Here is a 20302-nt window from a genome sequence, read left to right as displayed (position 1 = left end):
ACTGATTGTAGCCACTGAACCCATCCATAAAACTATACAGTACATGGCCAACGACATCTTCAAGGACTCTCTCCGTGAAAGGGGTTGGAAATCCATCCGGTATTGTGACCTTATTCAGAGCCCGGTAGTCGACGCAAACTCGAATTTTGTTGGACTGCTTCTTTGGGGCAATAACCATAGCGGACAACCATTCTGAGTGCTCTACTGGTACAATAATACCTGCTTCTTGCATTTTCTCCAACTCGATTTTGACTGCTTCTGCATATTTGGGATTCAGTTTGTAAGCCCTTCCTCTGACTGGCTTAGCCCCCTCAACCAGAGGAATTGTGTGGACTCCTAGCTCTGCTGGAATTCCCTCCAAATCGTGGTAAGACCAGGCAAACACATCCTTGAAAGAGTGCATGAAAGAGATTACCTGGTCGAGTATAGCGGGATGATCCCATAACCAAGCGGCTAACAAGATGGGCTGATGGTTGTCAGGGCCGCCTAGGTTGACCTCTCTGACTGGGTCAAGCAGTACAGTGGGCGGGGCTGCATCAGGGATAGAAGACCGTGTCGCCTCTGTGAGCTTCTGGACATTATGAGCTGGCGTTTGATCAATGTTGAAATCAGCATACTCTTCCTGCAACCATCCTGATGGAAGCTCTGCGAATGGTAAATCCTCAGATACCTCAAAGTGCTCCGGCATGGGTGGAGATTCAGATGGAATGGAGGTTAAGGAGGGAAGTGGGATGTTGGCCAACTCTTGCAAGGGAGACTTTTTCCCCCTTCTATGGTGGGTTATAGGCTCACCCAGGCCGATGGTTTCAATCAATGGACCCTCTGAAGGATGGTCATCAGAGACTGGCCCACATGGTTCTGGCGCACTTGGTTGACTGGGATTACTGGCTTCAAGTGTAGGATCAGGGGAAGAGGGTGAATCTGTTGTCAAGGGTTGAAGAGAGACTACATAGCATGGCATCGAAGATGTAGCTTCTAACCACTGCAGTAAGTCTTCATCGGACCCATCAGGAGGGACCGGCTGCTCCAAGTCAGGGTTGGACTCTACTGACAAAGAGCTATGTTGAACGACTCGATCCATGCCACCTTCGAGATGAATTTGTTGCATTGGAGAGCCAGGGGTATGTATCCACATGGCGTCGTTTCCCCAGTCATGAAGTGCTTTCGTATGTCGCAACCATGGCCTACCAATCAGCAAGGGATAACCTCCCTCTACCTGGGGAAGATGAACTACCACAAAATCCAAGTCAAAAGTGAAATCTTGTACCTTCAGAGGCACCTTGTCGACTATGCCCACTGGGTAGACCGTTCTTTGATCAGCCAATGTAACAGTGAAAGGAGCAGTTCGGGTAGGCTGTAGACCTAAGGCCCTCATAGTGAATTCGGGCATCAAATTGATTCCAGATCCACCATCAACGATGACGCCGGATAGCTGCTGTCCAAGAATAGATACAATGAGACGAGGACTTTTATAATCGGTGAGAGGAGCAGTTGGATAGGAAATCAAGTAAGACTCCGAGGGCTGTACAGGAAGGTGCCCGCCACTAGGCCTAGCCCCCGGGTACAGAGACTGAATGACTGACAGGGTGTCACTTCTAAGTGTTGCGTCAAGCTTTAGCATGTCGTATAGTGACACCTGCTGAAAAGTATTTTTCAAGATGGCTTCTGCTGTGGGCTTGGCGCCTTCGAACTGGGCTCCTTTTGGGACCTTAATCTGTTCCAAGTCAGCCACTGCTTCTAAGAAGGCTCCATTAATGTCAGATAACAAGGAAGTTGGTTTGCTCTGAGCAATTGGGAAGGACTTGTCCTTTGGGTCAGGTAGACCAGATTGAGGAAGTGGAGACTGGTGAGGTGGACCTGTGGGTAGATTGAGACCAAGAGCTGCTCTTTGTGCCCGAGTAAGGACACCAGCAGGCTCCTCCACTTGCAGAGGCTTAACCACATGAGTAGTAGGTGAAGGTTGAGGCACGGTGTTCACAGTAATCAAATTTATCTTCGGAAAGGTGAATTCGGGCTGGTTCTGAGTCGAGCCTGAAGACGTGGATGCCCTTTGCTTGGGACAATCCTTACTGTAGTGATCCTTCGAATCAGGGCAACGACGACAAGGAGGGGACCCCTCGGGTAAAGGACACTTGCTCTGATAATGCCCATATTCTCCGCATCTGTAGCAGAGTATGGGCCGATTGGAAGGACGAAACGGGGGACGAGGTGGTTGCTGCATGGAGTTGGAGGCTGAGGTGTAGAAACTTTGGGGAACTGAGGGAGTACTGGCATGATAAAAGCTGTGGGGTGCAAAGTTGTTGTGCATACCTTGCTGCATAGGGGGTGTTGTCAGTAGAGGAGGCAACTGGTTTTGATGGCCGTAGGGTGAGACCATGTTGGATGCAGGTCCTAGCCCTTGTTGGAGAGAAGGACCAAGATTTTGCTGTATTTGTCGCAATCCCTTGAGGTAGTAACAATCCTTATCCTCATGTCCAGATTTTTCACAGAAGTGGCAGTAAACCCGAAGGGGGCATTCCTGTGGGGGGTGCCCTGGAGAGCGGCATGAGCTACACCAAACCATAGCCTTAGTCTCTTGCTGACACTTGAGCTCTTCTAACTTGCGCTTAATCTGTTCCAATGCCTCATTATGTGTAGGCTTCTCTTGTCTAAGAGAGAAGGACCTCTCCTCTTGAAGAGCTCGTTGTAGCTTTAGGGCTTCCAGTTCCCTGCGTAAAGAAGTTAAAGGATCAGTAGGACTACCTTCCGAGAGCACAGAGGCAGTATCTATTTGAGGAGAGTTGTTGAAGAGCTTCCTAGCCCCCTCTATTCTAGTAGCAGCTGCGATGAACTCGTCGAGAGTGGCGTCGGGTCGGAGACTCTCTCGGAGTTTTTGCTGAGAAGTTTTGGGAAGCGCCTTCTCCACCCACTTTTTCACCATGAATTCACCGGGTTGTTGGGGAAGCTTGGCCACCAGTGACTTAGTTTTAGTCATAAGCTCCGCAAAAGTCTCCTCAGGCTTGAGCACCATGTTGGCCAACTCATCCAACACCTTCTCCTGGTAGTCACCCGGCCTGAAAGCTGCACAGAACTGCTATCTTAAGGCTGCCCAAGTTGCAAAATGGTTCTCTGCAAATTGGCTGTACCATTTATCTGCTAGGCCATCCAGGCTGGATGGAAATAGTACCAAGTAAGCATCTTCTCTGTTCAGCCCACGTCCCCTACAGAGAGATACAAATCTTCTTGCATGGTCGTCAGCATCTTTTGAAGAAAGCCCTTTGAAGGTAGGGAACTTGATGTTCACCTTGGCCAAAACACTAGCTAGTGGCTCCATGATTCCTTGCTGAGTCTGTTGCACAATAGCTTGCTCTAGCAGAATAGGAGAGAGCTTTTCTGGAGAAGGTGATCGCGACGATGGGGAACCTGGGGAACCTGATGAAGGTATGGGTGATGTGATATGTGGAGGTATAGGTGATGAGGTTGAAGGATTTCTACAAGGTGTCAAAGGTCGTCTTCTGTGATAGTACTTCAGAGGGCTCAGTAGTGGGCTTTGACGCTCAACTGACCTCCTTGTATGTGTCATGCAGTGACCACCAGTCCCACCAAGTTTGGGCAAGAAACTTGTGACAGGTCTAGACTCCACCAAACCAACCAGGTAAATGACTAGACTCGGCTGGACCAAGAACAAGACCAGGGACGAGGAAGGCTAGACCAGGGTCGAGGAGGTCTAGACCAGGGACGAGGAGGACTAGACTAGGGTCAAGGAGATCTAGACTAGGGACGAGGAGGACTATACTAGGGTCGAGGAGTTCTAGACCAGGGACGAGGATAAGTTGGACCAGGGCGAGAAAGGACTAGACCAAGGACTAATGGACCAGGTGAGAGGGAAACATTGCAAGGCAAGGTCGGCGAAGAAGGCAGGCGAAGCTAGATCAACCTAACCAGCTTCAAGATTTGCACCTCACAGAGTGAGATTTCAGTTGAGGTCCCACCGTGATCGCCAAAATGAGAGCACCTGTAGCGTGGATAATATGTCGTGCTCTCTACAGTGTGGGTGCCCCTCAGTGCAATGTGCGAGACAATCTCACTCAAACAAATGGAAACTATCTCAAACAGAATGAAACACAGAAACAATGGATAACAACACAGACACAACAGTGGACCAGAACATGTGGACTCGACTAGCTCAAAGAACCGTGTACGGACTCTGGCGTGGCAGCATTCACAGCTCCAGCCCAGGACTCACAGGTACAATGGGGTTGTCGAGGCTCAGATGTGCAGGGATGGTGCTAATGTGCTCTGTGTAAGACTCCCTCTAGACGACTACGTACAAGATAAGATAATGATAATGACCCCACGGCTACTACTCATAGATACCATCATAAAGAGCCACCAACGGCCCATAAATGTCAGCCAGCTAAGTGTGACATGGCCACATGTCCACTAGGCCACCGTCCGTATCCCTGCCACGTGTCACTGCCCAAGTGTCCGTCCAGTGTGAACAGACCAGACCAACTGTACTAACTGTAACTGTGTCCTGTGAAAGTGACACTGTAGCTTGCTACATAGAGCTTGCTCTGGTATCTTAAGCTTCTGCAAGTCCTCTATTGCTTCGATGAAAGCACCATCAATATCTGATAGTAGCGAGGTAGGTTGGCTCTTGACACTACCTGCTGGTTTGTCAGCTACTACTGGAGTTTGACTCATTTGTGTGACAGGAGATGGAAAGATTGGACCTCCAGGGAGGCTGAGGCCAAGCGCAGCTCTCAGTGCCCGTGTGAGCACCCCAGCCGGCTCTTCCACTTGCTTCAACCCTTCTTGAGAGGCAACTACAAGAGTGGAAGGCGGTGCCTGTGGAATGGAGCGTACTGTGATGAGGTTAAGCTTTGGAAATGTAAACTCCTGCTGGTTCTGGCTTGTGCTTGCAGATGTGGACGCTCGTTGTTTTGGGCAATCCTTACTATAGTGATCCTTAGCTTCCGGGCATTGTCGGCAAGGCGGGGACCCTTCTGGTAAGGGACATTTTCTCTGATAGTGTCCATACTCCCCGCACCTGTAGCACAAAATTGGCCTATTTGAGGGGCGAGGTGGTCTTTTCCCTTGCTGCATGGGACCGGATGCTGACGTGTAGAAGCTTTGCGACTGAAGGAGTACTAGCATGATAAAAGTTGGGAGATGCAAAGTTGTTGTGCATACCTTGCTGCATAGGTGTTGTCAGCAGAGGTGGCAACGGGTTTTGATGGCCATAGGGTGAGACCATGTTCGATGCAGGTGCTAGCCCTTGTTGGAGAGAAGGACCTAGACTTTGTTGTATTTGCCGCAATCCCTTGATATAGTAGCAATCCTTGTCTTCGTGCCCAGATTTTTCGCAGAAGTGGCAATAAGCCCGAAGGGGACAGTCCTGTGGAGGATGCCAGAAGGGGACAGTCTTGTGGAGGATGCCCTGGAGAGCGACACGAGCTGCACCATACCATAGCCTTAGTCTCTTGTTGAGACCGAAGCTCTTCTAGCTCTCTCTTGATTTGATCCAAAGCCTCAAGATGTGGGGGTTTCTCCTGGCGAAGAGAGATATTTTTCTCCTCTTGAAGAGCGCGTTGTAGTTTTAGGGCTTCAAGTTCTCTACGTAAAGAAGTCAACGGATTAGTAGGACTTTCCGAAAACACAGAGGGGGTCTCTATGTGAGGGGAGTTGTTGAACATCTTCCTAGCCCCCTCTATCCTAGTAGTAGCTACGATGAACTCCTCCAAAGTGGCATCGGGTCGGAGACTCTCTCGGAGTTTTTGTTGAGAAGTTTTGGGAAGCGCCTTCTCCACCCACTTCTTCACCATGAATTCACCGGGTTGCTGAGGAAGCTTGGCAACCAGAGACTTGGTCTTAGTCATAAGCTCTGCAAAAGTCTCCTCTGGCTGGAGCACCATGTTGGCTAACTCATCCAACACCTTCTCCTGGTAGTCACCGGGCCTGAAAGCTGCACAGACCTGTTGCCTTAAGGCTGCCCAGGTTGCAAAATGGTTCTCTCCAAGCACAGTCAGCTCCAGCCCAAGACTCACACGTACAATGGGGGTGTCGAGGCTCAGATATGCCAGGATGGTGAAGACGTGCTCTGTGTATATACTCACTCTAAACGACTACGTACAAGATAATCCTAATGGCCCAAAACGACTACTCATATGTACAACCATAAAGAGCCACCAACGGCTCATAAATGTCCAGTCAGCTAAGTCTATCTCCAAACTGAGTCGTGGTGGTGACCTGGCCACGATGTCCACTAGACTACCATCGGTACCCTGCCACGTGTCACTCCCCAGCCCAGAGGGTCCTTCCAGTGTGAACCAGATCAACTGTAACTAACTGTCCAACTGTCTGTCTGTCCTCTGAAGTGACATTGTACAGAAATAAACCACAGTGTGTCTACATCCTGCTGCATATGGAGGTGTTACAACAAACTTGGCCAATTGCCAAAGAGTCTGTAGCAAGTCTAACCCCTAGGTTTCCCATGTGATGAGAGAACTCTAGGGTCTGTGTCTGTAGCCACTCCAATACTGAGTCTATACTCCACTCAGCCTGGTCCCTGCCGCATGGGGTAAAAGAGAAGCCAACTGCTGAGTCCAAGGCCTCTATCCCCCTAGCTGCAAGGAACAACAAATGAACTCTAAAGCAGGCTACCTCAAGGTCTGGTGAGGGGTTGCCCAGAAACCGTGTAAAGTCGTAGGCAAAGAAATCCCAACGACGACGTATATCGAAGCTCGTCAGACCACGAGGAACTGCTGCAAAGGGAGATGTGTACCATAAGAGGGGGTCGCAAGAAAGGCTCTCCCTCTCTCGCCAAGCGACTCGTGGCAAAAGTGCTACCAAGAGATCTCCTAGCAACCGAGGAGGGCTGCGGGACTGGAGCGGGAGGAGGTGAGGGAGCAGGGGGAGAGGGAGGGCGAGAGGGGGATCGGCAAAGGTGGGAGTGCGAGATGGAGAGGTAGAGGGAGACAGAGGAGGGGGCGAGGCGGCAGAGGGGGGGAACTGGGGGGGGGGGCCTGTCGAAGGTGGAGTCTGGAGCAGGGACCTCGTCCTGTTGTAGAGGGTCGAAATGGTTCTCCGTGGGAATCCACTATTGCTGGGCAGGAGCCTGAGGACCACTCTGAGTGCCAAGCTGGCGCGGTGGCCCCTGCCGACGTCGACCACAAACTTGCTGCCACCCCTCCTTCCCTTGAGCCCTAGGCTCGCAGGGTGGCTCTGCCTCTATACTCTGAGGCTCTGACTGCTGCTGTTGGCCAACCCTTGAGGGCTGGGGCTCGTTGGGCCTGTGGAGTAGGTCGGGGTCTCCTCCGTGGATAGGCCTTCGCAAGATGGCCCATCTATCGACAAATGAAACATTGATTCGGGAGGCTCGAATACTCCACGCTCTGTCTGAACCAACCCCCACTCACCCGAGGAAGTAGTATGAGCTTTGAGAGAGTGTGGGTGTCCCTAACCAGAACTTGTACTGAGGGAATGCCGGCCGCCTTGGCAACTACTGAGACTGCAGTGCGAGGTGTCTCCAGGACGGTCCCAATCTCTGAGCCTATCCTGGACAAAAGTGCTAGGCACTCCCTCCTCAAACCAGGAAAGCAGACAGTGATGGGAAGGTCTGCCTCCTCTACCAGAACATCCAAACTGGGTTAAAACCGTGTCTCCACTGTCGAAAGTGGGCTCGAACTACTCAGATGGTCAAAGGGCCCATCGCGATGACCTTGGACGCCATCTCAGAGGTCTCAAACTCTATCCGATAGTAGCCGGGTCCGAGGAACTGAACATCCAAGATCTTGCCCACCTTTGTAAGAAGGCGCCTGGAGAAGGTCACGCAGCCCTCCTCTGCTCGGTCTGGTATCGAGAATCTTGCAGATGACGGAAGTCGCCTACAGGCGTTCCATCTCTGCGGCTAGGCTCGCTTGCTCTGTCGGAGTGAGAGCAAGTCGAATGGTGGGCTCAGTGGGGTCGGGCGAGGGGACTTCATCAGAGTCCCTTTGTGGCGGAGCTTGAGCCTTCATCTGTGTTTGCTGCTGCAGTGGCAGAGACGGAGTGGATAGGGTAATTTCTCTGCAAAAAACCCCGACTAGCAATGTCAAGAAACCAGCACTGCCAAAGCCAATCAAAAGAAACCTTCGGGGAGAGTACGGCTGAGAATGAAAAGAGCGGGGGGGGGGGGGGGGGGGGGGGGAACAGCGTGGGGCGGGTTGGAAGCAACAGAGGGTGGGGGCAGCGCGGGCGGGCAGAAAACTGCAGTGGGCAGCGGGGGCTGAGGGAGGGCGCAAATGGTGCGGCTGGCGACAGGGAGGGGCAGCGCAAGGGGAAGGCGGGTGGCAGCGCACATGCAGCAGGGAGTGCTGGCAGAGCTTTGGGGGGGGGGGGGGGGGGGGAGGCGACAAGTGCAAGTGAAGGGGAGTGTGCGGCAGCAGCAGCGAGTGTGATCTCTATACTTGAATCCATAAGAAGGCTTGTGTCCTGGTGCCAAGAGAACTGCTCCATACATCATGGCAGGTGTGCTGAAAGTATCAAACAGCCACCCTTTGTACGGGGTTCTTGGAAATGTGCACCGACGCAGGGCTAGTGCTGGGTATCTTTGGTGAGCTCATCTCTGACTTCCCTTGCCATGGAGAAGGCGACCGAATTGCTGGCAAAGGGGACTCCCACATAGACATAAAAGTTAACTACCTCTACTTGGCCGCCTACCAATGTGAAATTAGCTCTGCTCTTGATCATTCTAGATGCGTGGAAGAACATGACCTTGGTATTCCCAAGGTTCAGAGTGAGGCCTACAACATACAAAACTTGTTCCAAGTCCCTTAGGTGCTGCTTATGAATATATGTGTACGACGACTCCCCCCATACTCTATGCAGATGCTGCGTAGAGTGAGGCCTTCAACATACAAAATTGTCCAGGGACTTTGCATAGAAGTTAGTAGCCATCCAAATCCAAGTCAGTAGTCTATAAAATGGACACCTATCAAAGATCGTCCAAGACAATGGAAATATGTGGAGAGATGCACAGAAGTTAGATGCCATCCAAATCAAAGATCAGTAGTTTATTAAATGCTCACGTATCAAAGACCCCCAAGGACAAAATGGCAAATGCATGGAGACAAAAGCTTGGATTTCACCTTGAGTACTGCACAACAAGAGAAACCAAGCATCCTCTCTTACCAATTCCTCACTAGCACCCACGGCTCGATTAGTTACCACGTTGTAACCCTAATTACATCCATCAAAATTATACAGCACTAAGCATTGAATGGATATTAGGCTAATATTCTTTCTTTCTTTTGAGTTTTGAATTTGTTTCTAGCCTATTCTTATCATGTCTCGTGTTTTATGCTCAAAAATAGGGATCAGTTTGACTTTGTTTCTAGCCTATTCTTATCATCTCTTCCAAAGTTTTTGCTCAAAAATAGGGATCAATAAACTGTAGTAAGATATTCTATCCACCCATGTAAGCTTTTATAATCAAGAAATTGCATTTTATACAGAAGATAAAGAGAACATGATTTAATTGCCCCATCACTGTTGTCTACCTCTTTTTGAGAGTCCCATCGGCTGGAGCATCTATTGCTTGAGTATTCTTTGAATCAGCCTGGTGGTCAATAGAAGCTGTAGTCAAAAAAAAAAAAAGCAAATCATCATAGGGAGCAAGACATTGTGAAGTTCAATTGTCCATAACCCTTGTTTTCTTGTAGAAGTAGACTTTTTGGTTTGTTTAATTCCTTGATCACAAATTTCACAAAACAAAAAATTAACATAAGATAGCTGTGTGTGTGTGTGTGTGTGTGTGTGAGTGGTGTTTTTGCGTATGTGTGAGTATATCGCGACTTGCTCTGTGGGTTCTCTGCCTGCGAGGGTGTAGCTAGGCTACAATGTCACTCTACATGGGAAAGACAATTACAGTTGGTCGTGGGTTCACACTTGGTGGACTTGACACGTGGCAGGAGTGGTGGTTTAGACGATACCGTGGCCAGTTCTTCTCCGCCATAGTTTAGGGATATGTACAGCTGGATAGTCAGAGATATTTGATGTTATCTGTTGGTTACCCTTTTGGGGTTGTATATATTCTAACGTTTGCTTTAGTTTAAGACACTGTTCTAGATGGTTTATGAGTCTTGAGTCTAGCCTCGAGTCGAGTCTACGTCACACACAGCACCCTCTCTAGACATCTTGAGCCTCGACACCCCCATTGTACCTGCAAGTTCTGGGCTTGGAGTAGAGACTGTGCTGCCATGCCAGAGTCTGTACTGGTCCGCCTGAGTTAATCGAGTCCCATGTTGTTCAGGTTCTACTGTTGAGTCTGTTGTTCTATTGAGTTACTTGTTGCTATATTGTTCATCGTCTGTAGTGTTTTCATTTTGTTGGAGTGAGATTTCATGCACATTGCACTGAGGAGCACCCACAGTAGAGAGCACGACACATTATTCTCACTACAGGTGCTCTCGTTTTTGGCACACCCGGTGGGACCTCAACTGAAGTTTAACTCCATTGTGCCTACAGGTCGAGGAGCTAGCTCGTTTAAGCTCTCGCCTGTGTTGGTCTATAGTCTGGACTAGAGTAGTCCAGCTTGGTCTGTCTAGCTCAGTACTAGACCAGCTGGTCCAATCACTCGTCATGGTCTAGTCACTTGTCTTGGTCTAGATCCTCCTCCTGGTCTAGACCCTCGTCCTGGTCTAGTCACTACTCCGGGTCTAGTCCCTCGTCCAAGTCACTTACACTAGTCTAGTGGAGTCTAGACCAGCTAAGTAAAAGTTTTAGTGCCCAAAGCTTGGGTGGGTTTCTGATTACTGCATGACACTACGAGGCAATCCAATGATCGACAAAGTCCATTACTGAGTCCTCTAAAGTACTACCATCGAAAGCGCTAACCCTTTGTGCTGAGTAGAAGTTCCCCAGCCCCGTTACCCCTACCTTCCCACGTGGCTACCTCCACTCCCTCAAACAGTTCTTCACCTCCTAGGTCACCTTCCCCAGTCCAGTTCTCACCCCCTGTGCTACAGCAAGCTCTTGAACAAGCTCCTGTAAAGAGAGCCATGGAGGAGCTCCCCAGCGTCCTGGCTAAGGTGAATATAAAGTTTCCAACTTTCAGAGGACTCTCCACAGAGGATGCAAACGACCATGCTAGGAGATTTGTCTCCCTCTACAGGGGTCGTGTTTTCAACAGAGAAGACGCTTAGCTAGTGCTCTTCCCTTCAACCTTGGATGGCTTCGCTGATAAATGGTACAGTCAGTTTGCTGGGAACCATTTTACGACTTGGGCCACGTTACGAAGGCAGTTCTATGAAACTTTCAGACCAGGGAACTTCCAAGAAAAGGTTTTGGATGAATTTGGCAAACCTCATGATACAGCCGCATGAGACTTTTGCAGAACTCATGACAAGGACAAAGTCTCTGGTAGCAAAGCTTCCTCAGCAACCAGGAAAATTCATGGTCAAGAAATAAGACTTCTCAACAAAAACTCTGAGAGAGTCTCTGACCTGAAGCCACTCTGGAAGAATTTGTTGCTGCTGCTACTAGGATAGAGGGGCCAGGAAACTGTTCACCGACTCTCCTCAGGTAGAGACTGCCTCAGTATTTTTGGAAAGTCCCTATGACCCTTTGACCTCTTTACGTAGGGAGCTCGAAGCCCTGAAGTTACAACGCGCTCTTCAAGAGGAGAGATCATTTTCTCTTCGACAGGAGAAGTCTCCACATCAAGAAGCTTTGGACCAGATCAAGCGGAAGCTGGAGGAGCTCAAGGCTCATCACAAATCCAAGGCTATGATCTGGTGTAGCTCCTGCCATTCTTCTGGGCATCCTCCCTAGGAATGCCCACTTTGAGCTTACTGTCACTTCTGTGAGAAGTCCGGCCATGATGACAAGGAGTGCTACTATCCGAAGGGACTGCGGCAATTACAGTAGAGCCTCGCCCCTACGCTTGAACACGGCTTGGCTCCTGCATCCAATATGGTTTTTCTCCCTATGGCCATCCAAACCACATGCCCCCTCTGTTGACGTCACAAACGGGAGCGCATAACAATATAAAATACATTCGGATAAATAGACTTTATCACTTATTATTGAAGCCAAAGGATATATATATATATATATACATATATATATATATATATATATATATATATATATATATATATATATATATATATATATATATATATATATATATATACAGAGAGAGAGAGAGAGAGAGAGAGAGAGAGAGAGAAGATCGACACAGTACTGGGCACCAGAAGATGGGCTGGTCTCCCCCCGTAATAGTATCTTTATTACTGAGGAGAAGTCTATACAAGCACTTGAACCGAACGTATTACCACGTTCGTTCTAGAATAAGACTTTATGGTTCCTGGAAGCCTCAGCTTCCGATTCCGAGGGCAAAATCCTATTCCAAGGAATGTCCTTTCCTTATTCCAAATCCTTGAGAACCAAGGTTCTCGCCTCTGGATCTCACCTTCCAGACTCAAGGCATGACATCCCTGCAACTCTCTTTTCCAACTCTGTTTCCAGAGTCCTCTTCCTACAGAACAACTCTGCTTTCCCGGACACGAAGTCCTTACTTGGGAAATCCAAACTTCCGGATCACAACTTGAGAGACTACCTCTCTCCGATCGGTGGATCTACTTCCCAAACTCGGGTATGAAACCCGTGGGCTGATCTTGCTCTAGTTCCTCAGAGCGCTTTTCTCCTGTAGAGGCTCATGCCTTCCTCTGCTCCTACTCCCTCACGAAGAGGAAGTACACCTGCAATCAAATACTCAGAGATCAAAACATGAAAATCGTTACCTTCAAAGTCTCGACGCTCGAAACGCAACTCGGTTCTCGAAAAGAAATTCCTCGGAAGAGATCTCTACATAGAAAGTCCTCTCTTCCAATCCTACACACAAAAGAGGTGTGTTCTCGGGTTCCTTCTCGTAAATCATACCCGTCTACGACGTTTATGGGTTGAAAACAGAGAAGAACAGCAACTTGTCGCGATGGAAACACGCTCCATAGGCACTTCTTTGTGAGGGAACTCGCGCACTGGGTCTTGGCGACATTGGGTACACTTGGGACAGTCATGGGCATCACCGGCAAACGTCTTCTTTGCGGGTGAACTCTGCAGCAGCATCTCCTTCTTGCAAAAACTGATTCTCCCCTCTGAGTGAGGGCATGTGATGCTTTTATAGCTCCTGGCCACGGGCCCGAATAGCTGCTCACGTAGAGATCGCTGCCGTTTTTTTTTTAATTTAATTTTTAAAAAATTTTCAAAATTTTTTTCCGCTGTTCCGCCAAAAAAAAGAGAGAGAGAAACGCTGGCTGATCTGTTGCCTTATTTATCAAATGGCTGCCCACATATTAAGTGGACGGTCGGCATATTTTAAAAAATAGTCTGAATCTGCCCAAAAACTCAATAAAACCTTATAAGTTAAAAACAATGCTTTCACAACACTTCCCAGGCGTCCCTGGATGCAATCACATGCACAGTTGTAATGTAGACATAGAATTCCTCGTGGGAAAGCATCTGCTTTTCCTCAAAGTTTCCTCTGAACCCATCTTCATTCAAGTGCTTGCTTTTCCTTGTGTACAATTCTAACACAGTTCGGAATTTCCTCCTGACTATGGATATTTCCCTTTCCGATGCACCTGTCACCCACCTTGTGACGCATCAGGAATACCCATCACCTAGTCCTTTCCTACCGAACTTACGGTACAATCTCCTTCACGATGCTTTATGTCACCCATCCTATGACGCATCAGAGATGTCCGTTCCCGGATGGTCGAATACTTCTTTCTGATGCTCCCTGTCACCCATCCGATGTGACGCATCAGAGGTACCCGTTCCTAGTGGCCTTACAGATATTCCCGTTCTCAGTGCTCCCGTCATTACTTTGAATGACGCACTAGGAATACTCTGTACTCGGATGTCTCCAGTGAGAAAAACCCTCTCACTTAAAATTCCAATAATTCATTTAGAATTATTTTTTCTGGTGTTCCAAGCGAGAAAACCCTCTCACTTATAAATCCAATGATTCATTTAGAATTAATTATATGTCAGATAAAGCCAATTTAGGAACAGTTGACAACCCCTCCCACTATGCAAGGTATACAAAGCGCCTTTCCATCTCAAGGTTTTTATCATGCTAGTGCCCCCTTGGGTCCTCAGAGCATCTACACTTCTGCTTCCACCCCCATGCAACAAGAGCAGAGACCACCTCATCCCCCGTCTTGTCCGTCCAATCGCCCCATTTTGTGCTACAAGTGTGGGGACTATGGGGATTACCAAAGCAAGTGTTCTTGGCCCAAAGGGTCTCTCCCTTACCTCATTGCCCTGAAGCTAAGGATCACTACAGTAAAGATTGTCCCAAGCAACGAGCATCCACCTCTCTAGCCTCAATCAAAACCAACAAGAGTTCACATTTCCGAAGATCAACCTGATTACGGTAAGCAACATTCCTCAATCGTCACCTGCTACACATGTGGTTACACCTAAGGATAGGGTGCATCAAGTGGAGGGGCCATTTGGTGTCCTCACTAGGTCACAACGACCAGCCCTAGGCCTCAGTCTTCTTGAAGGTACGGCTCTTCCAATTCCTCCTCAAAAATCCAGTCCGTCTGCAACATGTGACAAGCCACCCCCTGGTGCCTACAGTAGACTGACTTCTATGCTATCTGATATTGATGAGGCCTTCTCGGAAGCAGTTGCTGACCTGTAGCAGATCAAAGTCCCAGAACACGCCTTGACCAAAAGCGAGAAGCCTACCTCGGAAAATATCCTGAGGAACACCTTTCAAGAAGTCTCGCTTTACGAGCTAGGAAAAATGCAAGAGGCAGGGATCATTGTCCCAGTGGAGCACTCTGAGTGGCTATCACCTAGGGTCATAGCGCCTAAGAAGCAATTCAATAAAATCCGTGTGCGCGTCAACTACCGCGTCCTGAACAAGGTCACTATCCCATATGGTTTCCCCACACCCTTCAATGAGTGTGCGCTCGAAGATGTGGCAGGGCATCTGAAGGGGTACGAGCGGAAGTGCGACGCGAGAGAGAGTTCGAGAAGAAGAGCACGATGATATGGTGAACTCGCTCTACTGTAATGTGTAGAGCATAGTGAGTTCTTATTAGGTTTTCACAAAAGAATATGTGTACATACCTGGCGGCCCCCCTCTTACCTGGGCGACCACATTGGGCTTTATACCCCAACAACCTCCCACTTAAAGTCCAATGTGGTAATTTAAGTGTGAGAGAAGCTACTATACAAACTAATATACAAGAGATGTAGAGAAGTGATGTACTACCCTACACCTAACTGCTTGCGAAAATGCGCAAAGCTCTCTGAGGGAAGTCCTTTTGTAAGTAGATCAGCAGGATTTTCTGTGGTGTGAACTTTGACAAGCTGAATTTTCTTATCCTTGAGCATTTCCCTGATGAAATGATACTTCACCTCCACATGCTTTGTCTTTGAGTGATAAACTGGATTGCGAGCCAATTGTATAGCACTCTGACTATCACAATATAACACAGGCATCTCTTCTTTGATTCCCAAATCTATTACTAGTCGATTAAGCCAAATTGATTCTTTGCATGCCTCTGATGCTGCAACATATTCAGCCTCTGTAGTAGACTCAGTAACACAATCTTGTAATCTAGAACGCCATGATACTACTCCACCAGCCAATGTAAAGACATACCCTGACGTAGACCTTCGGTTGTCTAAGTCACCTGCATAATCTGAGTCTATAAAACCCTTTACACTTAGCTCCTGACTCTCATAGCATATGCGCATACTCTTTGTAGCTTTCAGGTATCTCAATATTCCTTTCATTGCCTCCCAATGTTTCTTGCCTGGGTTTGACATGTATCGACTTACTACTCCCCCTGCAAATGCAATGTTTGGGCGAGTAGCAATCATTGCATACATCAAACTACCCACTGCAGACGCATATGGAATCTTATCCATTTCAGCCTGTTCTTCCTCAAAAACAGGACAATCTTGTTTGCTAAGTTTCACATATGGTGGCAATGGAACACTCAATGCCTTTCCCTTCTCCATATTGAAACGTTGCAAAACCTTGTCAATATACTCTGTTTGAGATAACCAAATCAACTTCTTTGATCTGTCTCTCTCAATGCGCATACCAAGTATATGACTTGCCTCACCCATGTCTTTCATGTCAAACGATTTTGCCATCTTTGACATCAAAGCTGAAATTTCTTCCAAGTGCTTGTCAGCAATCAACATGTCATCCACATACAAAATAAGGATCAGCCACCTACCGTCCTTAGCCTTCTTTGTATATAGACAGTGATCGAACTCACTACGTTTGTAGCCTTGAGAAAGCATAAACTTGTGGAATTTATGGTACCATGCCCTCGGTGATTGTTTTAAGCCATAAAGACTCTTTAACAACTGGCATACCCAATCTTCCTTGCCTTTCTCAACAAACCCTTCTGGCTGCTGCATGTAAATTTCCACATCTAAATCACCATGCAAGAACGCTGTCTTGACATCCATTTGGTGCAACACCAAATCTAATATGGCAACCAATGCAAGAAAGCATCTCAATGTAGTCATCTTGACCACCGGAGAGAAGACTTCATCAAAGTCAATGCCTTGTTCTTGCTTAAAGCCCTTGGCAACAAGCCTTGCTTTGTACTTTGGCTGACTATCATGAGTGGTGATTTTATACCTATAAACCCATTTACAAGGTAGAGCCTTTTTGCCCTGTGGTAATTTAACTAGCTTCCATGTCTGGTTTTTATGCAAAGCTGTCATCTCTGACTGCATGGCCAATTGCCAATTCCCGGAGTCTTTCATTTGCACTGCTTCCTTGTAACATGAAGGCTCATTGCAATCAGTCAACATGACATAGTTCATAGATGGAACAAACCTATCAGAAGGTCGCGTGATACGTCCAGATCTACGCACAATAGGTGGCTCAGGCTCAGCCACAACCTGTGGTTCCACTCTATCCTGTCCTTGCTCCTCTTGAGCCTTGACATTTTGTCTTGCACGTGCAGGTCCATCTTCTTGGAAGACAACTCTTCTAATCTCCTCAACCCTCTCTGGTTTAGAATGATATTTGGCTTCATTAAAGTGAACATCATTGCTGCGGATAACCTTTCTGGATTTGGGATCCCAAAGTCTGTACCCCATTTCACTAGAATTACCATAGCCTAGAAAGATGCACTTTCTACTCTTTGGCTCAAGTTTGTTCCTAAATTCCTTTGCAACATGAGTATATGCCTCACAGCCAAAGACTCTGAGATGCTTGTATGAGGGCACCTTGCCTGACCATACCATCTCTGCCACTAAATCCTTCTGCAAAACCTTGCTAGGAGATCTATTTATAAGATGAACAGCTGTTGATACACCTTCAGCCCAAAACCCATTTGGCAGTTGTGCATTAGACAACATACTTCTGACCTTCTCTTGTATGGTCCTATTCATCCTCTCAGCAACACCATTTTGAGGAGGATTGTAAAGAGCAGTAAGTTCACGTTTTATACCTTTTGACTCACAAAAGTCCTGAAAGGCCTTTTAAACATACTCTCCACCATTGTCAGTGCGTAAGCATTTAAGCTTCTTCCCACTCTGATTCTCCACAAGTGTCACAAACGTTTTGAAAACACTAAACGCTTCATCCTTGTGCTTGAGAAAGTAAACCCATACTTTCCTCGAGTAATCATCGATAAATGTCATAAAGTAAGAAGCTCCCCCTAGAGATAGGTTAGGCATAGGTCCACACAAATCACTATGAACAAGTGCCAACTGTGTATCTCTTCTACTGCTTCTATGCTTATATGGCTGCTGTGTTTGCTTACCATACAGACAATGTTCACAGAATTCAAAATCATTAAATGACGAGCTAGGCAAATAACCAGAACGAGACAAGATTTCCATTCCCTTCTTGGACATATGTCCTAACCAGCTATGCCACAAAGAAACGTTCGGCTGCTTGGTTACATTGATTACATTTTTAGAGACATTTGATACATAAATCATGTAAAGTCCTCAAGACTTTACTCCATGTGCTACTGTCATAGAACCCTGGGATATCTTCCACATGTTCTGTCCAGAAGTAGTGACGTAGCCAGCATCATCAAGTAAACCTGTGCTGATCAAGCTCTTTGTAATTGCGGGAACATGTCTCACATTCTTCAGCGTGAAAGAAGAGCCATTCTGAAACTTCAATTGAACATCTCCAACACCTAAGATCTCACATGTCTGCCCATTGCCTAGCCGAACATGATCTTTAGTGGTCACATAAGAGGTAAACCACTCCTTGTTTGGAGACACATGAAGTGATGCCCCTGAGTCTATAATCCAGTCACTCAGTGCATTTCCATCAGATGCTATAAGAAGAGCTGAGTCCATTGTATTCTTCAAGAAGTACATATCTCCTGACACTAGACTGTCATCCTCTGCAACAGTGTTTGTCACATTTATTTCTTGAATCTTCACTGAGGACTTGTTCTTCTCACCATGGTCTTCAGCTTTCTCTTTGCCTTTTTCTGCTTTCCATTCTCTGCAGTCTCTTTTCATGTGACCCTTCTTGCCACAATGGTAGCATTCTATGTCACTCTTGCCTTTAGCACTGCGGGACTTGCTACGAGACTGATTCCTCTTTCCACCTTTGTACTTTTCTTTGGTCCTTCCCGTGACAACTAAGGCTGTTCCTTTGCCTTTGTCCATTGCCTTTCTATTGGTTTCTTCAGTAAGCAGACTTCCTTCTACACCTGCTATGTTCAAACCATCTGGAGGTGCAGAATTACTCAAAGCTGTGTGAAAAGTGTCCCAACTTTCCGGCAATGTGATCAACAGGAACATAGATCTAACAGGTTCATCAAACTTGATGCCTTGAGCTGACAACTGACTATAGATTGTGTTGAATTCATTCAGATGATTGAACATAGGTGTCCCTTCTTTCATCTTCAAGTCAACAAGCTTCTTAAGCCAGTATACCTGTGAAGCTGCACTCTGCTTCTCATAAAGATCACTCAGCTTTAACCATGCTTCATAAGCCGACATCTCGTCTGCTACATTGAAGTAAACGCTTTCTGCCAAAGTCAGCATAATGGTAGAAAGTGCCAATTCATCCATTTCTCTCCATTCATCTTCGTCCATATCTTCTGGTTTTATCCCCTTGAGCTTTATAGGTTTTATCTGCTTCTTTTGTACCAACACTTGCCAAATCTGCTTCTTCCACAATGGGAAATTGGTTCCATCCAGTTTCTTGATATTGTAAAGAGCAGTGTCCTGTGATCCAGCCATAGCTACGCTTCACATTAGTTTACTTTCTTGGGAAAAATTCGACAGAGTTTCCCCTGTAAACTGACCTCTGAACCAATATCAACCTGTCAAATGAACCAAGAAAGCTTCAAATTCTGTAGAAATTTCGGCAAAGTCTCCTTTGTAAAATGGCTCTGGTGTACTCAAAAACAGACCAAAAACAGCTCAAAAAACCACTATCTCTCTAACACTGTAAGCTGTGGGTAAACTTGTCCTGCACCTGTACTGTCTCTCACTGTCCTGTCACTGTCCTGTAAGCATAGACTGCGACAATGCCTCAACGGCAGTAAAGCAAAGATGCAATCCCAACTGTCTAACTCACAATCAATACATCCTAGCTGCCTATCTAAGGGTGCTCGAGGGATCGCTCCAAGACCTGTATCACCGAAAGGATCTCAACATTCGAGAATCCCCCAGCTCAATAAAACCTCACTCGACCCTCAACAAAGGCTGCAGTAAATTTGACAATATATAGACTTTCCACAAAGTCATACATCCACAAATTTCCCACTGTATGCTGTAACCGCTGCGGCGGTTGTTTGCTGCGTGACTCACAGTCAGCAAACCCTCAACAGACATACATCATTTCTGACAATACATCCCATGTGGAAGTACCTGCAATGTCAGGATGAAATCTGGAATATCAAGCAACAAACACAAGCTACCTGATGAACTAGTGGATGTCGCCTACAGTCTGTGTGTAGATGTGCCCGTGTCGTATGTGACATGCCTCCAAGAACTGTGAGCCGTCCTTCGATGTGTAGACAGCCACAAATCAACACTCTGGGAGTGCCGATATCCTCAGCACCTACAGTCGTAGGCCGAAAACCCCAAATTTGCAGAGTCGGATCTGCACCCGCCAAGACCACGTAGTCGAAAATGGCCTGCGCAGAACTTTGTCAAAGCCGAACGGTGGCCGAGATGATCTCAGAATGAAATTCTGAGAACACCAAGCCCTTCGGGTGCACCCACAGGAATTTGGGCCGTGTCTTTGCCTGTCGAATCTCACTCCAATCTGAGCAGGTGACTCTGGCTACCTGCAAATGCTGCC

General features: G+C 47.3%; 1 protein-coding gene across 2 annotated transcripts in view; it reads right to left on the bottom strand.

The window, feature by feature from the left end:
• The window catches only part of LOC147424104 (uncharacterized), a 230814-nt gene that overhangs the window by 49308 nt on the left and 161204 nt on the right, over nt 1-20302 (bottom strand). For both annotated transcript variants that reach the window (XM_086501351.1, XM_086501352.1), the window contains exon 15: nt 9522-9597. In XM_086501351.1, the coding sequence (XP_086357477.1) occupies nt 9522-9597 (76 nt within the window). The remainder of the gene's footprint in view (nt 1-9521; nt 9598-20302) is intronic.

This window comes from Adiantum capillus-veneris, chromosome 26, assembly GCF_014529385.1.
Source record: "Adiantum capillus-veneris isolate H3 chromosome 26, ASM1452938v2, whole genome shotgun sequence".
In the NCBI taxonomy this organism is placed as follows: domain Eukaryota; kingdom Viridiplantae; phylum Streptophyta; class Polypodiopsida; order Polypodiales; family Pteridaceae; genus Adiantum; species Adiantum capillus-veneris.
The sequence above is the reverse complement of the archived record's forward strand: the minus strand, read 5'-3'. Positions and strand labels throughout refer to the sequence as shown.